Source organism: Notothenia rossii (genome assembly GCF_949606895.1).
Source record: "Notothenia rossii genome assembly, chromosome: 4".
Classification (NCBI taxonomy): domain Eukaryota; kingdom Metazoa; phylum Chordata; class Actinopteri; order Perciformes; family Nototheniidae; genus Notothenia; species Notothenia rossii.
The window spans coordinates 22223902-22240139 of NC_136902.1; the positions used below are offsets into that span (position 1 = coordinate 22223902).

At 40.8% G+C, this 16238-nt stretch overlaps 1 protein-coding gene across 2 annotated transcripts; it reads right to left on the reverse strand.

Annotated features, from left to right (window-relative positions):
• Positions 1–991: 991 nt before the first annotated feature.
• Positions 992–15857, reverse strand: kcnc4 (potassium voltage-gated channel, Shaw-related subfamily, member 4). Of its 2 annotated transcripts, none has more exons than XM_079679509.1 (3): positions 14663–15857; positions 2018–2954; positions 992–1212 (listed from the first exon to the last, which is right to left on the reverse strand). In XM_079679509.1, the coding sequence occupies exons 1-3, from the start codon at positions 15269–15271 to the stop codon at positions 1028–1030; spliced, it is 1731 nt and encodes a 576-aa protein (XP_079535635.1). In that variant the 5' UTR covers positions 15272–15857; the 3' UTR covers positions 992–1027. The 2 variants fall into 2 exon arrangements, with proteins under 2 accessions (XP_079535635.1, XP_079535634.1); XM_079679508.1 differs by having other exon boundaries at positions 1997–2954.
• Between the last annotated feature and the right edge of the window lie 381 nt (positions 15858–16238).

Consider the following 16238-nt stretch of genomic DNA (forward strand, 5'->3'; position numbering starts at 1 on the left):
TGTCAATTCTACATTGACGTATTATTTCCTACCCTGAGCATAACAGGTCCACAAATACCCCTTCTCGTGTATCTGAAAGATATAACTGATTTTTCTTTATATGCATGTGACAACATGCTATTAACCGACACCAATCTACAACACTCAACCCATTCAGGGATTCACAAGGCTTTCAACAAACACGTTTAAATACAATTTGCTTGTAATGGGCTGTCAAAAAAAGTGGGGGGAGTATATAGTCTCATAGGAGCCAAGCTACAGTGAGTGCCCCCCATTTATGTGTTTTTTTAGCCTCGACAGTGATGCGCTAATGAGCTTTGGTAGAAAAATGCATCCCGGTAAAGTGCAGTTTTGCAGGAAAACACCTTTAGTGTCGTTGGACTGTTTGCAGATGAGTCAGGATGTTGACCGGGTGGGATGTGAGCTCAGGATGTCATGAATGAATCCACGACTGCCAAATATAGAGACTCTTTTCCCGAGGGGCTTTTAGGTACTTAGGGAGTCTCAGATGTGTGATCCAGCAGCCATTCAAGCAGAGAGCGATGGCAGGCTGACAGCGGATATCAATAAAGAGACCTAAAAAGGGGCTTCTTTGTACCCATGCTACCAGTTTCACACAACTTATCAATAGTCAAATACAGAATATTGGTGTTGAAGGTCAGAAATCTATAAATAATCCCATAGACATAGCATTACAAATACCTACAGTTGAACCTGAGTATAGAGAGACCCACACTTGGGTTAGAAAACACTATGCCATTTTTGCAATTTGTTGTTTGTAAAATTGAACAAACAATATATAACAGAAGTTCTAAATCTATACAGATGCTGGTAGGCAACCTTTTTTTTTTTTACCCTCAGACAAACCAGGCTAGCTGTTTCTTCCTGCTTCAAGTCTTGAGCAATCAGAGATGGGAGTGGTATCAATCTATCATCTCACTAGTACCCAAAACGTTAAAAGTGCCTTAGTACATGTTTTTCCAGAGTGTAGTGGAATCAAACCAGTGCTCAGATCAGATATGTGCTGTCACTTACCAGTATGGGCGTTGGAGTCACCAGCGGTCAGGAGGAAGCAGGTGGCCTCCTTGTTAGTCTTGTCTCGCCCTCTGGAGCACCGCAGGGTCCACTTTTCACTGGGGGACAGCGGCTGGGTCAGGCTGCAGCCTTCCTCCTCTGAAAGGGCCACATTTGCATCCCCGTTCTGCTTGGAGTCTGACAGGAGGACAAAAACACATAGTGATGTAAATGCCAAAGCTTTTACTGAGAGCCCGAGTGCCCACACAAAGGCAGAGGTTTGTGGCATAAAATCTGTATTTGCTGTGATGAAATTCAATTGTCTGAGATTTTGTAAGGAGTATTTTGATCGTGGTGTGTTAACTGTCTATGTGACAAATCATGGTTCCACTGTCAGACAGTCTTAAAGCATTTGGAAAAATAAGAATTGATAGTCTAATTATGTTACTGTTTAACTCACATATTTATAATTGATTAAACAAACAGGAAGACAAAAATAATATTTTGAAATCAAAATCCTGATAAATAACAACACTATTTTAAAAAGGTCACTTCAATTGAATTACAAATAAATAACGTTCTTACTTTCCTCTCATGATATCTAGCCATGCAGCCATTTTTTTAATTTGCCATTAAAATGTCTGCCAAAGAACAACTAAGGTGGATGCTATAGTGTTTGTGCTGCTAACACTGAAATATACATTTTAAATAATAGTTCAAACTTTCTTTCCAGCAACAATGTTCCCTTTACTCTAGATCCTCCACAGGAAACACAATATAATATGAAACGAAAATATTTTTGAGTGAAAGAACCTCCAATGAAGGCTGTCTGAGTAACCAAACACTGTTTCTATATTGAAGACATGTAAGCACCACACATTTCTCTAATTAAATCCTGAGCAAATAAAAACAGAACTCTCTGCTTGTCCAGATACCACAGAGGGAGATCGAGAGCATGTTCCTGTAATTTGGGTGAACTGACCCTTTAATATTGTGTGCTGACCTGAGCGGTTCCTGCTGAAGTTCTCCTCGGCGGCCAGCGGACACGTGTCGCTCTGAGTGCTGTCTCTGTGTGAGTTTGTTTCCGACTTCACAAACGAGGCAGAGTCAGTCGGAACATCTGGGTTCGGGTTGTGCTTCTTCTTCTTTTTCGGCAGCTTCTGTTTGGCCATAGCCAGCGAGTAGTACATCCCAAAGTTATTGACGATGACGGGCACCGGCATGGCGATGGTCAGGACCCCTGCGAGCGCACACAGAGCCCCCACCATCATGCCCAGCCAGGTCTGTGGGTACATGTCTCCGTAGCCCAGCGTTGTCATGGTGACCACCGCCCACCAGAAGCTGATGGGGATGTTCTTGAAGTGTGTGTGGTTGGAACCCGTGGGGTCGTTAGGCTGGGCCCCGATGCGCTCAGCGTAGTATATCATGGTGGCGAAGATAAGTACACCGAGTGCCAAGAAGATGATGAGAAGCAGGAACTCGTTGACGCTGGCCCTCAGTGTGTGGCCCAACACTCGCAGGCCCACAAAGTGCCGCGTCAGCTTGAAGATACGGAGGATCCGAACAAAGCGCACCACTCGGAGGAAGCCCAGCACGTCATTGGCAGCTTTGGAGGACAGACCCTTCAGGCCCATCTCCAGGTAGAATGGCAGAATGGCCACAAAGTCAATGATGTTGAGTGTGTTCTTGATGAAGACCATCTTGTTTGGGCAACAGACGACGCGCACCAGGAATTCAAAAGTGAACCAGACCACACAGATGCCCTCCACCACAGTGAGGATGGGCTTGGTCACCATCTCCGGCCTCTCCTCTTTCCGTGTGACGTTTCCCTCGACAATCTGCACCGTCCGGTTCTGCAGCTCGTTGAAGGCTTCATGGGTCTCCAGGCAGAAGGTGGTGATGGACACCAGGATGAAAAATAGAGAGGCAAACGCCACTCCCTAGACAGGACAGATAAAAAAATTAGTTTAAGGAAACCTATTGTGAAAAATGCACTTTATGATGTCTTTTATACATAAATATGTGTCCCCGGCGTGTAAGGAGACTCACAAAGTGTCAGAAAATACAACCCTCTCTTTTCTCCTTACCCACATCTCTTAAAATGGGGGTACAACGGAGCTGCGGTCATGACGACATTAGTCAAATGTGGGCTGGCTTTACGCTCACGGCCCTATCAGAAACATTGCTGTATCAGAAACAATGTGTGACTTGTTTTGGAAGTAATATGGTATGTGTTTACATTAGCAAGCATCGCTAACACGCAGAGCAAATGCTGTACTGGAGAGAGTATAAAAAAAAGGTACTCACATGTGGTAAACCCGCGAGAGAAAAAGCATTTGAGCTCCATACTGTTTTAAAAATAATCCTTGTGGTTTGGAACATAATATTGCGTTTAATCACAGCAGCATTCAGTGGAGAATCGGGGTATAAACCTCTCTTCACAGAGGAGAGCTTATGCCTGCTCCAAAGGGGCGTGGCCAGCAGCAGCTCGGCAACATTTAAAGCTACAGACCCAGAATCAGCACTTTAATAACAGGGCTGAAATAGAGGGGTACGTATGGAGGCATGGCTAGAATGGGTGATCTGTTCGTTATTTTGAGAAAAAAATACATATATATATATATATATCTGAGACCTATAATATATGCCTACAAATAGTATAATAGGAGACATTTAAAAATATCTCATACCTTCCGAACTTGTACTTTTTAATCATATTGTGCAAAGGTTTCTATTAAAACTTGAAGGGTTTGCTCTCCAAGAAAACTATAGACACCTGAAAAAAAATCTCTTTTCCAGAACCACTGGCACTGAGCCTCATCCTCACACCTTCAAGGAAATAATTCAGTGCTGTGATTGTCCACTGCCTCTTGAGTTTAATATTATTGAGTGAATATTATAATATAATAACCTTTTTTTTTTTTTTTTGAGAAAACAAACCAATTCCAAAACCATTTACTCCCATGAACACAGAGCCTGAATCCTGCAGAAATAAGACGTGGTTTCATTAACATGGCGCCCCGTGCAAGACTCGGACAGCAGGGGGTGCTCACAAGGAGCCAACACTTAATAACTACGCCAACCATAGGGCTGCTGTGTGAGGTCTCACATACATGAGTCTCAGGATTCAATTTTGTTCTGAAAAGGAGTTTTTGTGTTTGGATTCACAAGAGTAGGAGAGGGAAGAGGAGAGAGGAGCAGAGCCCGCTGACACAGAACAGCGAGCGATAACAAAAGAGATAAAAGGCTCTGGACAACGAACTGAGTCATGAGAGACTTCCTGTCACATTCAGTCCTGCCGTTGATTTTATCAGCCATGTTTTGGTGAAACAATGCACTCATTGATGCCTCTGATCAATATCATTTAAATCTAGAGCTGCAGCTACTAGTCGACCAATTGATAAGTTAATACAGAAAAAGAAATCGCCTTCTATTTTGATAATAAATTGATTGTTAATGTTATTTTTCAAGCGGAAAAGGCAGAAAATGTTGTTTTCAGTCAACCAAATATAAAGATTTACATTTGACCTTTTTGAATTATATTGCACTGAATATCTTTGGGTTTTGGACTAACATTAAAGTATTTTCATATTGCATCTACCTACCGTAAAGAGTTATTTAAAAACATCACCTTGGACTTTGACAAACTGCAGTTCTTAATTTTCTGACATTTTAAAGACCAAATGAATAATCAATTAATCAAAGAAAAACAAGCAGCAGTTTCTTTGATAATGAAAAAATGTACAGCCCTAAATAAAATAAATAATCTCTCTAAAAATCTAAATACAATGACGGCTGAGTCAAACCACTTCAATAACCAATGGGAGGTACATTGAACAATGCAGCACGCATGGCTTCCACCTGATCAATTGCCATGCCTGTCTGTCTGTCTTTGTGTTAACATTGTGTGCTTACTCATACCCGATCTGTCTTCATTGTTTACTAAAGCCTGGACAAATTGCAAAGCCTCTCAAACCTTTCTCCAATCTTTCAGCTGGATAAATATGTACCTTTGCCATGCATGCACTCAGCTATTTTCCACCTCCGGGGGCCTCTCAAATATCAACCGGCTTTAGCGTTTGGTTCTTTGATTAGAATAAAACAAATAAACCATGTGATGTTTGACACTAATCTGCTGCGAAACAAATTAAATAAAGTTTTGGTAGACAAACCTTCATCAGGCTATTTTGGAATTAATCAAATGTAATGTGAGGAAGGCCGTTGTACTGAAGCATTGTTATTGAATATCTCTTACTGGAAGTGATGAGGATAGTGTGTGGGAGACTTTAGTGCTGTATTGTCAACCTATACTCCTACGCACCTGTTGATCTACAGGTGTGCATACGTTCTGTTCTTTACTATGGACAAACAACATAACTAGGATCAGGCGAGGTTATGGGGTTTAGAGAGTTGGGAGAATAGCAGCTAATTTTCAAAACAGCAATACTGCACACATGTAAATATATACGATAATAAATATCTCTGTTGTGCACCCAGATAATTTGCAGGTTATTTACCATGACAACCTTACTCCGCTTTGTCCCTGCAGAGCTCTGAGGCCCTCGCAGCTCTGTTCCCCCGAGAAGGTGAGGGTTGAGCAGAAGGACAAGAGGGAAGACGTTGAAGCCTCGACTCTGCCCCAGGAGGAGATCAGAGTCACGTGTCCCTGAACATCACCAAGGACAGCTGAGTCTCAGGGAACATCACAACAAGCCAACCAGTAAAGAGAAACTACCAGAAACAGCAGCACAGAGCTGACTTAGTCATACATACAGCATACTGCCGCAGCTGAAGACAAAGATTGAGAAAAGTAAATTAATGTCACTAAACTTCAATATCAGTATTCAAATTTTTTTTTACATTTTTTTAATGTAATCTGCTATGCGGTCACTTTAGCTGTCAGATAAATGAGGTGGGATAAAATAAAAAATAAAAGTTACATTTTCCCTTTCTTTTGTGTTGTTGAAGTGTAGTCGTCTAAAAGTAGCATATATGTAAAGTGAATGTAAATTCTACATGAGATATACTTGGTTAGCATTAGCAATGCTCAGTTGTCACATTTTTTAAATAATAATTATCAAATCTTGTTGAAGCTTTACATCCCGCATCACCGAGCAGGGGGTCTACTGATGTCTTACTTGCTTTCATCGGAAAATGTGTTTTCAGTAACACTGGATGTTTACTAGCCTTTATTCAATGAAAATAAATCAAGTACTAATTTACATTCAGTGTCTCCAACACACACTGATTCAAAGTCTGTTTTCATTGTGTCCTTTCATCCATGATTTCCCATTGAAAAGCTGTCCAGACAAAAGAGTCAGATATAAAGTCAGCACCAGATAATTAAGGTGGGCTTCACTAAACGAGAGGGATCAGCCTCTGTTGAAACATCTCAGCAGGACCATTTCCAAAGTCAATTAATAAAAACACTGCCCCAGCTTTTCATCAATCCACTCTGGTCTCCACTGCCTCACTGTGGGTTCTTCACTTGTTGCACAATAGACCTGGATAATGAAGAGGAGCCCAGTGTCAACAATGGTAGACAAAGTGTTGATGAGCTGGTCGGACATGTATTGATTGTAAATCTTGTGAAAATAAGGAATTGGACAGATCTGATCCAACAGTGCAAATAACTCTTTTTGGCCAGAACAGAAGGCTTGTTCTTCCCACTTAACAAAAAATAGCTGTCAGTCATTTCGACAGATTAATTGTCTTTTGATCTGCACTCGTTGTCCCTGACACACGGAGCGGTGCAAGCGGCTACTTTTTTTTACCTGACGATCAAATGGACAGACAGATAAGAGACTAGCCAGTGACGGGGGACATTTATATTATGCTTTATCTATCTTTTAATCAAAGTTACAGGCAGTCTTGTGGCCATTCAGGCATGACAGGATGAGTGCCGATTTAAGAACTGACGTTAAGATAAGATAGGACGTTTAGGAATGCTTTAAGACTGATAGTATCTTTGAAACTTAGGTCAAGATAGTTCAAGCAGATAGGATATTTGTAATGTCGCTTTCCCGCCGAACACAGCAGATTGTGTTTATTGAAATGCATAACTGTAGTTTCAGTTCAGCGAAAGCCTAAAAAAATGTGTCAATTTTGTCCGGCTGTTTTATCATCGATCATATTTCTGTTACAGTCTAAAAGATATATTTGTACATTATGAAATTCTTCTGGCTTAAAAGACAAAGCACACAAGGGACTCCTTCAGCAAGACAACAAACCAGAAGCCACCAAAATAGAAAGGGTGAGTCCTGCTGTTGTTCAGATGATTGTGATGAGCCCAACGGGCTGTGACAGTGTTCAGTTTATTCAAATGCCAAACGGTTAACCCCAGAAGTAAACAGAGCTGGTATCTGCGGCCAGGGGCAGCTCCGCAGGGAAGATGCCGGAGGTCTAGGCACACACTACGACAATTTTCTCTGCTCATAAAAGGCTCAACAAAAAGGTCTCGCAATAACACATCACAGCTTGACCTCAGACCTGCGTATCTGTCGGTGGCTGCACTGCCACTTCTCTTCCTCCAAGTATTTAGTCTTGTAGTAGTAGTGTTTGTCTGTGGCTATTCTAGTTATTTGCATGTGTCCGTGTATTCAAGTTGATTCCAATGAATCTTGCAGCATTTAAATGTGTCTGTAATGTTTATTTAAGGCCTGACACAAAGGGATACCACAACATAATGTTTACAGCTCAATGGTGGAGACTTTAAACACAGTCAGTGTTGGACTGGTTGCCATACTGTTTCTGTTCCACCACAGTGGTGTTTCACAATGTTCACACAAAGCTTTCTTTTTTATTCATTTCCTGGGAATGTAAATACAGCCTCTCCAATCTTCCCGAGGGGTTAAAGTGTATATAAGCACTACGTGTGTATGACATTACTTCCTACATCTAACCTCGGTTTGCAGTACATTTCAATTTCACTCCAAGGGATCAATTAAGTCATTTAGAGAGGTTGCTTTGTATGTGCTTTAGAGGTAAATGGACTTCACAATGAGTGTTTCTATTTTATTCTACTCAACTACGTTTTCATGGAATATATTTACACTCTTTTAATAGCTTCAGCTCCTACTTGCCTGAAGATCAGACTAATTGGCCATTAGTCTTCACTGGTTCATTCCTTTGAAATGCCTTTTTTAGTTTAGTAAGATTTACAATAATTGACTTGCGGACATGATATTTTGTAAAACAACACAGTTTGGTTTAAATTAAGTAAGTTGGTTACATTATTTTCAATACTGATGTAGTTTAAAGTTGACATTAATTTGGGTTTCACATGTGCCACAAACACCATCGATCCGCGCCATACTCCCAAGCTTTGCTTAGGAAACAAATTGTGATACTTCAAAAAAGTTATCCAGGAGACTTGAAGTTTCCCTCAAAGGTAATAGACAATACCTTTGAATGTTTAGGAATGTAATTGTTGAGACACCAGGCTGAAACCCGAATGATATTTATTGATGTACAGCACAGTTGATTTGAAAGTCTCTGAGCACTAAACCTACAGTATCGTAAGAGTCTAAGGATAACGCCAAACACTGCCTGTGCCAAAAAGACATCAACTCAAGGTCATCAGGTGTCAGCTTGCAGACTAAGACGAGGTTCCCCCGAGGAGACAGCCGCAAGGTCCCAGCTGGGAGACTCAGATCAGTAAGGAGGAGTGAGGCAGGTGGAGCTGCAGGCGGAGCGTCAGTGTGCAGCAGCTGGGGAGTGCCATCACGGCCAACACCTCCAGCTGTTCAGCATCACGCTCTGTTACTAACACTGACACATAGGAGCCACAACAACGAGGCTACTGAGCAGTCAGCAGCTGCACAGCCAATAAGAGCAGCAACTCTGATGATTTCTTAGAATTCATGTCACACTGATCCACCACCCGAGGACGGAGGAGAATTAATGTCCACCACTCAGTCTGCCAGGGGAGCCCCTGGGGATCTACAATATACCGGTATTGACCAAATTCAAAAAATAATGTTCTCCTTTTCCCAATGCCACAGTGTAAGACTAAAATGCACAATAGAGAAAGCTATTTCTAATTCTCTATTTATTACGATCATATTGAAACATGTTTATTTTGTATTGAACCAGAAGGGCATGATCTAAACTACAATACAAAACAAAACAAGGTTTTGGCGGTAGGGCACATTTCTATGTTTTGACTTCCTCTTATTGAAGGGCTTTGAAGTCATTTTCCACTTTAACCAGCCTCGACCACCGATCAATGAACTGCAGCAAGGACATACAAAACATAAACAACAGCAATCAGTGGAGAGGACCCTAACACAGAGCAGAACACCTCTACAATTAGGAAGAGGATAAAGACAGGGGAAAATGAACACCAATAGGTACAATAAATTAGATGATGAAATTCCTTCAGATCAGGAAGGGCACTGCTACATCACCGGGGGTTTACCAGACACATGGCAGGGGGTTTAGGCTGAAAAAAGGAAAGGTCAATGACCAGGAGTCGGTGGATGTGGAAGATCAGGCCTTCAACGTCCAATGCCAGGGTCCCTTTATGATTAGAGACAGGGGTGCAATACTGTACTCAAAGTTAAATAGGGAAAAGAGACAGAAAAATGTATCCAGAGCTGAAACATTCTTCTTTTAAAAAGAGCACTGTGTGTAAAACAGCTGTGAGGGAGTTGCTGAGTCAAAATAAAGGTGCATGGTGAGGTCAGACTTTTGATATTTTAAGAAGCAAAATTATTCAAAACAGTCATGTTAAGTACAAGTCTCAAGTAAAGGCTGGATGTTTAAACCAGATCTCAGCATGCAGGAGAATAACAATTAACCATTCAGTATTGATCATAAATCAAAGCGGTTCAAATCTATCCTGCCTGTATAAATACTGACTGTATTAACATGTAAATATACTTTCTACAATCGTGCTGAGTTTTAAAGCTGGAGTCTGCTGTGTCAACCTTCTTCACTGATTAATAATATGTCATGTGTAGATATGATGAATGTACAACATCAAATTAGTTAGTAAAGGGAAAATTCACTTAAAAATCACATTGTTAGTATTTGATTTGCAACTTAATGTGAATTCACTTTACTAATAATTCCTCTTTGCTTGGACAATATTTCCAGTAAGTTATGAGGAAGAAAAGTTTCAACCACTTTGTGATGCATTTACTGATATCACAGCAACACATGAACCAATCTATTTTCAGCAAAGGCTTAGAACAAAGCAGTTTAAACAAGCAGCACCATAATCACACAGGGTTACTGAGAATTCAGAGTTATAACAGTCTCGTTAACGAGGCTGCGCTGCTTTGATGTGTGAAAAATCAAATCCACTGCTCCACTCACAAAGAGCAGAGAAAAGGTGTCAGCGCTGTGAGAGCCGGGCCCAGAGGTTCTGCTCATAACACTTATTATTTATCAACTAGGTGTCACTCTGAGGCAAAATGTGACGCGTGAAGTTTAATATTCAGCAATCAGCATCTAATAATTAAATACATATGAATGTCTTTGAACATCTCTAATTTGAAAACAAGGTGGCTTTATCTAATGTGGTAAATAAATCTGTATGTAAATGCCAATCCACAATAAATGTGCATCATCTGAACCAATTTAAAGAAAATGTGTGTTTTATGTTGCCAAATAGATTTGGTGTTTGTGTGTAGACTCGAGATAACGTGCATCAAACCTCAACAACCCCACATCAATTAATCCCTTGGTCTCACAACAAAGACAAATTGATTTTCTTTTCAACGTTGCTCTTTTCTGTGGGAAAAGCACTTTTAATTGCTCACCGCTGATAACAAGTTGTAGCCCATTACCACAGCGGTGATAAATTACAGGCAGGAGCGCCGTGGAATTAATGAAATATTGCATGAGGGAAGATTGAACCAAGTTATCTGGTCTGAGCTCAATGTTACTGTCAAGTCTAATTGTTTCATGTAACTAAACTGAGACTACAAAGAGACTAGTACATCATAGTCTTTTCAACTGAAATAGACTGTTTATTAGTAAAAAAACTAAAACAATAATATCCTCTTTATTGCAATGGCTTTGTGCTTTGAGTGTTCATACTGTATATACATTTGCTGAATAATGAAAAAAATGGTATACCGGTTAATTTTTTTCTGAACCCCCCCTTTGTCTATTTAGGTTTTTGTGCTACTTTATGCTTCTTCCAATTTCAGTTAAGGTTACTTTCACGTTTTTATCTAATAAAATTAAAGCAATCAACAAAAGTAGAATAAAAAAAAAACTCTGCCCTGATGATGGTGCTACATGAAAAACAAAGTTATTAATTCCTATCTGGCAATTTGTATTCATCACATATTTAATCCAAAACCACAACAGTTCACTTCATGGTGGTGCTAGAGAAAAGGTAGAGAACCCAATTAACTGTTGTTCACTTAGCATGGACAACGACTACATCTCATACATTTTGTATCTGTTGTGTGGTAAACACTTTCAAATTAGGCTAAGAGTCAGGCATTGTGTTATTAAAAATGCAATGTGCTGTAAAGAGCCATTAGAGTTGTAGTACCTCCTGTATTAGCAGCTGTCCATTTAGAACCTCTCTTATCCATGATTTGTGAGTGGTGCCATCATCAGTATAGAGGCTTCATGTGCCGACTTCAAACAGCTACACCTCCAATCTTGGTTGATAGTGAGGAGGATGTGGCTTTAAATGATGGACTGATTAACTTCCCTCCGGCTTTCAAGAATCACATTACCTGAGACGAGCACGGAGGCTCTGTGAAATAAAAAGGCCATAAAGGTAACGTGAGTCTCTTGAAAAGCACTCGGCATCCTCTCAGAATGCACAGAGCAAACATATGTACATGAATGGTCTGGAGAGGAAATGGACAAAGAACATTATGACCGGGTCAATATGTGTATGCATTCTTACTACATACTTCCAGATTCACATCTATATGCCACGTAGAACTTCACAAATCCTTATTGATTCATTTGCAAATATTGGGTGGTGGGAGACGTGATGAACTGGCAGACAGAGCATCTTCAGATGGCAGCTGTGACTCAGAGATGTCAGCTGTTCCACAGTGACAGTCTGCAAATGCCACCTGGACGAGAAGCTAAAATAAACACTGTTTGAATTGTGATTGGCATGCAATAAGAAGACTACACTTCCGCTGCGGGAGTCTCTGAATAGACCATTCAAACTCCAAAAGTAGGCAAACCAAAATGACAGTGAGAATCAGCCTTTCTCTGTCTGGATTAAATGTATTTTTATTTTTTTTGACCAGTGAAAGCTCCTGGCTCTTTGCCTTGAAAGCTTGTGCTATGGTGATACTCGATATTTTGCTATTACATTGACTTTATTAGGCACTCTTGCTTTTGTTGCTAAGCCATTAGGCAAGCTTCTTTCTGATGCTTACAAATGGGTGATTTCCATTGAGGAACAAATGAGAGCAAAATTATTTTAATTGGAAAGATTGCAAACAAACCAAACATAAATGCATCTTTTGCATCATGATACAATCAGAAACATTTAAATGTATTTTAAGGGAAGTGAATATTAAAATCATAAAGACATATCAAACACTTAAGACATGATTTTGAATAATATATTATTCACTAAACACAAGCCACTTAAAACAGGGCAGTATGTCTCTCTCAACATGGTAGATTAAGTTTCTGAATGGTGGGATCCATTTATCTTTGCCTGTAAACTTAGTCGGACATCATCTTCTGTTTAATATACAGCATGATTTATTGCACATGGATGTACACAACAGTGACCTTTCAAACACTAGTGTTTTGAGGACCTCTGAGTGCAAACCTTGAATGAGATGTGTGGGAACACTTCAGTCCTGCAGCACTTTTTTCATGAAACAGTATTTTTATCTTTTTGCAGCATTTTGGTACAATTGGTGCCAAAAAACAAAGGTGCGGAGTAAGAGTTGATTAGCATTATTAGCACAAAGTAACTCTAGATTAACTTTAATACTCCTTTTGGGGTCTTTGAGAACTAAGGCCCCTCAAAAAACATATTGAATTTTGATTTATCAGCCAGATATGTTGTGATTTGTTTCTAATGATCTTGTTCAATAACATATTGTTGTGCATAACATGTTTCATAAAGGTGTCCAAAGAAACATGGTCAAATCTATTGAATTTTGATATGCTCTTTTTCTGTGAATGGTGTTTACAGTTCTTTTTAACACAGCATTCCTCCTCCCAAACCCTTGTCGTATATCTATTTGGATTTCTGTTGGTTTTTTGGGTTCTCTTATAAGGAATCCTAGTAATAGTTGCCCCAAGCATTAGTGAATACATGGGATATACAAATGTAAATGTCTGTGAGAAGAGTTTTTGCCAAGACTAGAAAACAATATATATTTTAATATAATAAATGGTTAATTGCACACTCATTTTACTGCACATACAGCAGTGGGTTCTTTGGAAGCAGAATAACAAAGTAAAACCAAAAATGTAAATCACTGGAGATATGTGATTGTTTAACATCTCATTCCAAAATTGCAACTATTAATAAGCTGTTTAACCAGTCTCCGCTATTCTGGGAAGGATTTCCCTAATATGTTTGCATGGTGTGCAGATCCACACAATAAGAGCATTACTTAGGCCTTAATTGGCCTGGCTCAAAGTCTGTGCTCCAGGTCACCACTAATGTGTGGGAAGGGGTTGAGATCAGGGCTCTCTGCACTCCTAAACCGGGGAAACGTTTTCTGATGGACCTGGCTATTACATTACATGTTACTTGTTAGACGCTTTTATCCAAAGCGACGTACATACTCAATACTGTGGGCAATCCCCACAGGAGAAATTTGGGGTGAAGTGTCTTGCCCAGGGACACAACAACTAGTTGACTGCAGTGGGGTTTGAACCTGTGACCCCCTGAACCCAACACCAAGGCTCTATCCACTGCGCCACACGCCTCCCAATTACCTAAAGTACAATTTTTGTACCTTGTCAGAACCAAAAGAACACAACCCTATGTGGAGAGGGGTCACCACATTTATATTGAGGATTTAAAATGTGCAAGTCTTTATAGGATGTTCAGATAAGAGCCCTGGATGATGCATGGGTGAGTTTATAACTGTTCTTGGAAATAGGTGAAACAGACATAAAAATATCAACTGTGACCAGGAAGCAGACCTGTACTTTGCATTTCCCATACAAATAACCACATTAACAAAACCTCACCAAGCTAGGCTGTCATTTCTACACTTGCCTGAACATGTTGCGATGTTAAGTGGGTAGACTTTACAACTTAACAACGATAACATTTTAGTCCACTTAGGCGTAAAGCGTAACCAGTATGGCAGACTGCTGCTAGTATTTTATTTTTAAATGGTTTTATCATGTCCTGTGTTGATTGTATATAAGGACTCAGTAAGCTTGTTTGTAATAAGTAAATCATAGAAATGAAGTTATTGAAATGAAATGGAGCTGCTGACCCTTCACACAACAGGCTAGAAGTTTAACAACAACATGTAGAGCAATCTTACTCTTCAAGGATCAAAAGCTGGAAGAGAAAAATGTTTACAAAACGCAGATATATGTCACATAAAGCAAACATAACAGACTTACGGGAAGGCTTGCTAGGGACACCTGTTGATGATAGGAGAACGTTTGAGCTTAGTGGTGTTATGGTCTCATGTGCCCATTAGAGCGCACTAAGGAGAAAACTCACCCTGGCTGCTTTGGAGGAGTAAGGGTCGTCAAACAGGGCCCAGACCTTAGGCTGCCAAACTTCGCAGCAGCTCCTCGACCTGTCCGGACAGTCCTCGATGCCGAACCGTCTCGGCATGTCTCTGTCGTCGTCGGTGTCCGGGTCGGGGGGTTCAAACGTCTCCAAGGCTTCCTCCGCGTCCCGGTGTTGCCGGTAAGTCATCCAGCAGCACGGCTCCACGTCGGTCTCGTCAATCCCCCAAAACGCCAGCTCCTCCTCGAAGAGGGGCCCGCACACGTCGGCCGGGCAGTGTAGCTTGCCGGTCCGGTAGTAGTTGAGCACATAGGCGAAGATACCCGGATGTCTGTCGAAGAAGAGCTCGGCGCTCGGGGTCGCAGCTTCCGAGTCAGAGCTGACCTGCGGGTCCGGGTCCGCCAGCCAGGCCAGGCGGGTCCCCGGCAGTGTCCTTAGGGTGCTTTTGTACGTTTCATGTCGAGTGCCACCCACGTTGATGGTAATTTTTTCCGAGTCTTCCCCTCTGAACATCTCCTCCTTCAGACATGTTTTAGACGGAGGTTTGTTGCCTGCCTTGCGCCCCCGGTAAGACGAAACACACACCGAGCTTATCATTTAGAAGCAAGGACCTTCTGGCCTACCTTACAAGATGTTGTCCAATCCGACAAAAATCAAATAAATATTGCCAAAAGAGCCCTCATTTCAGACCCCAGTCCTGATACTGACCTGTGCGTCTCATTTATGCAAAGAAACAACTGTCTGATGGAGACAGCGCAAAAGTGAGACGCTCAATAAAAACCACCTGTTACAAAACTCCGCCTGGTGTTGGAGCAAAACGCAGGTGTTTTTAAATGTTGTTTGTCGAACAGGTTGCACAATGTTACTTAAATGAATGCTTCAAGGTGTTGCAGTTATGATTTTCCGCTCATTTTGCAAAAAGAAATGTCAAATTACGCACAGCAGGCTTCGTGCCTCTGAAGTAATGTGTCACTCCTCGCCTCCTTTTAGAAATGTTATCCAAATTCTGCAACGCCAAAATGAACTATTCCTGATAACTTTTCTGTTCTCCACAAAAAATGAGCAAGCTTTCTAAACGACCATTTATTCACTCGAGTTGAGCTATTCCTCCAGCTCTTCCTGTTCAGTTCGCATGCCAGATGTGCTGTTGTTTTCCAGCTGGGGATCTGTTGCTTTCTTCACAAGTAGCCTCTCTTGGCTTAGCGACACAGCCCCGGATGGATGGTGCGTTCAACAACAGCCTCGACAGTTTAACTCTTTGGATGCTGGCGCACCGAACCACTCCCTCCAATATGTGTGTGTGTGTGTGTGTGTGTGTGTGTGTGTGTGTGTGTGTGTGTGTGTGTGTGTGTGTGTGTCAACCTTCAACTTACTTTATTTGCAGATTGTAATATTGAATAATGTGATTCAAACATTTTAGCTGCAGATAATGATTTTTCTTCAATTTCATTAGTAGCCAAAAATGATGACTATTGTTATTATTATCGTCGTTATTAGTATTATTTGTATCATTATTAGTATTGCTTATTAGTAGTGTAGTGCTATTATTATTATTATGTGTATT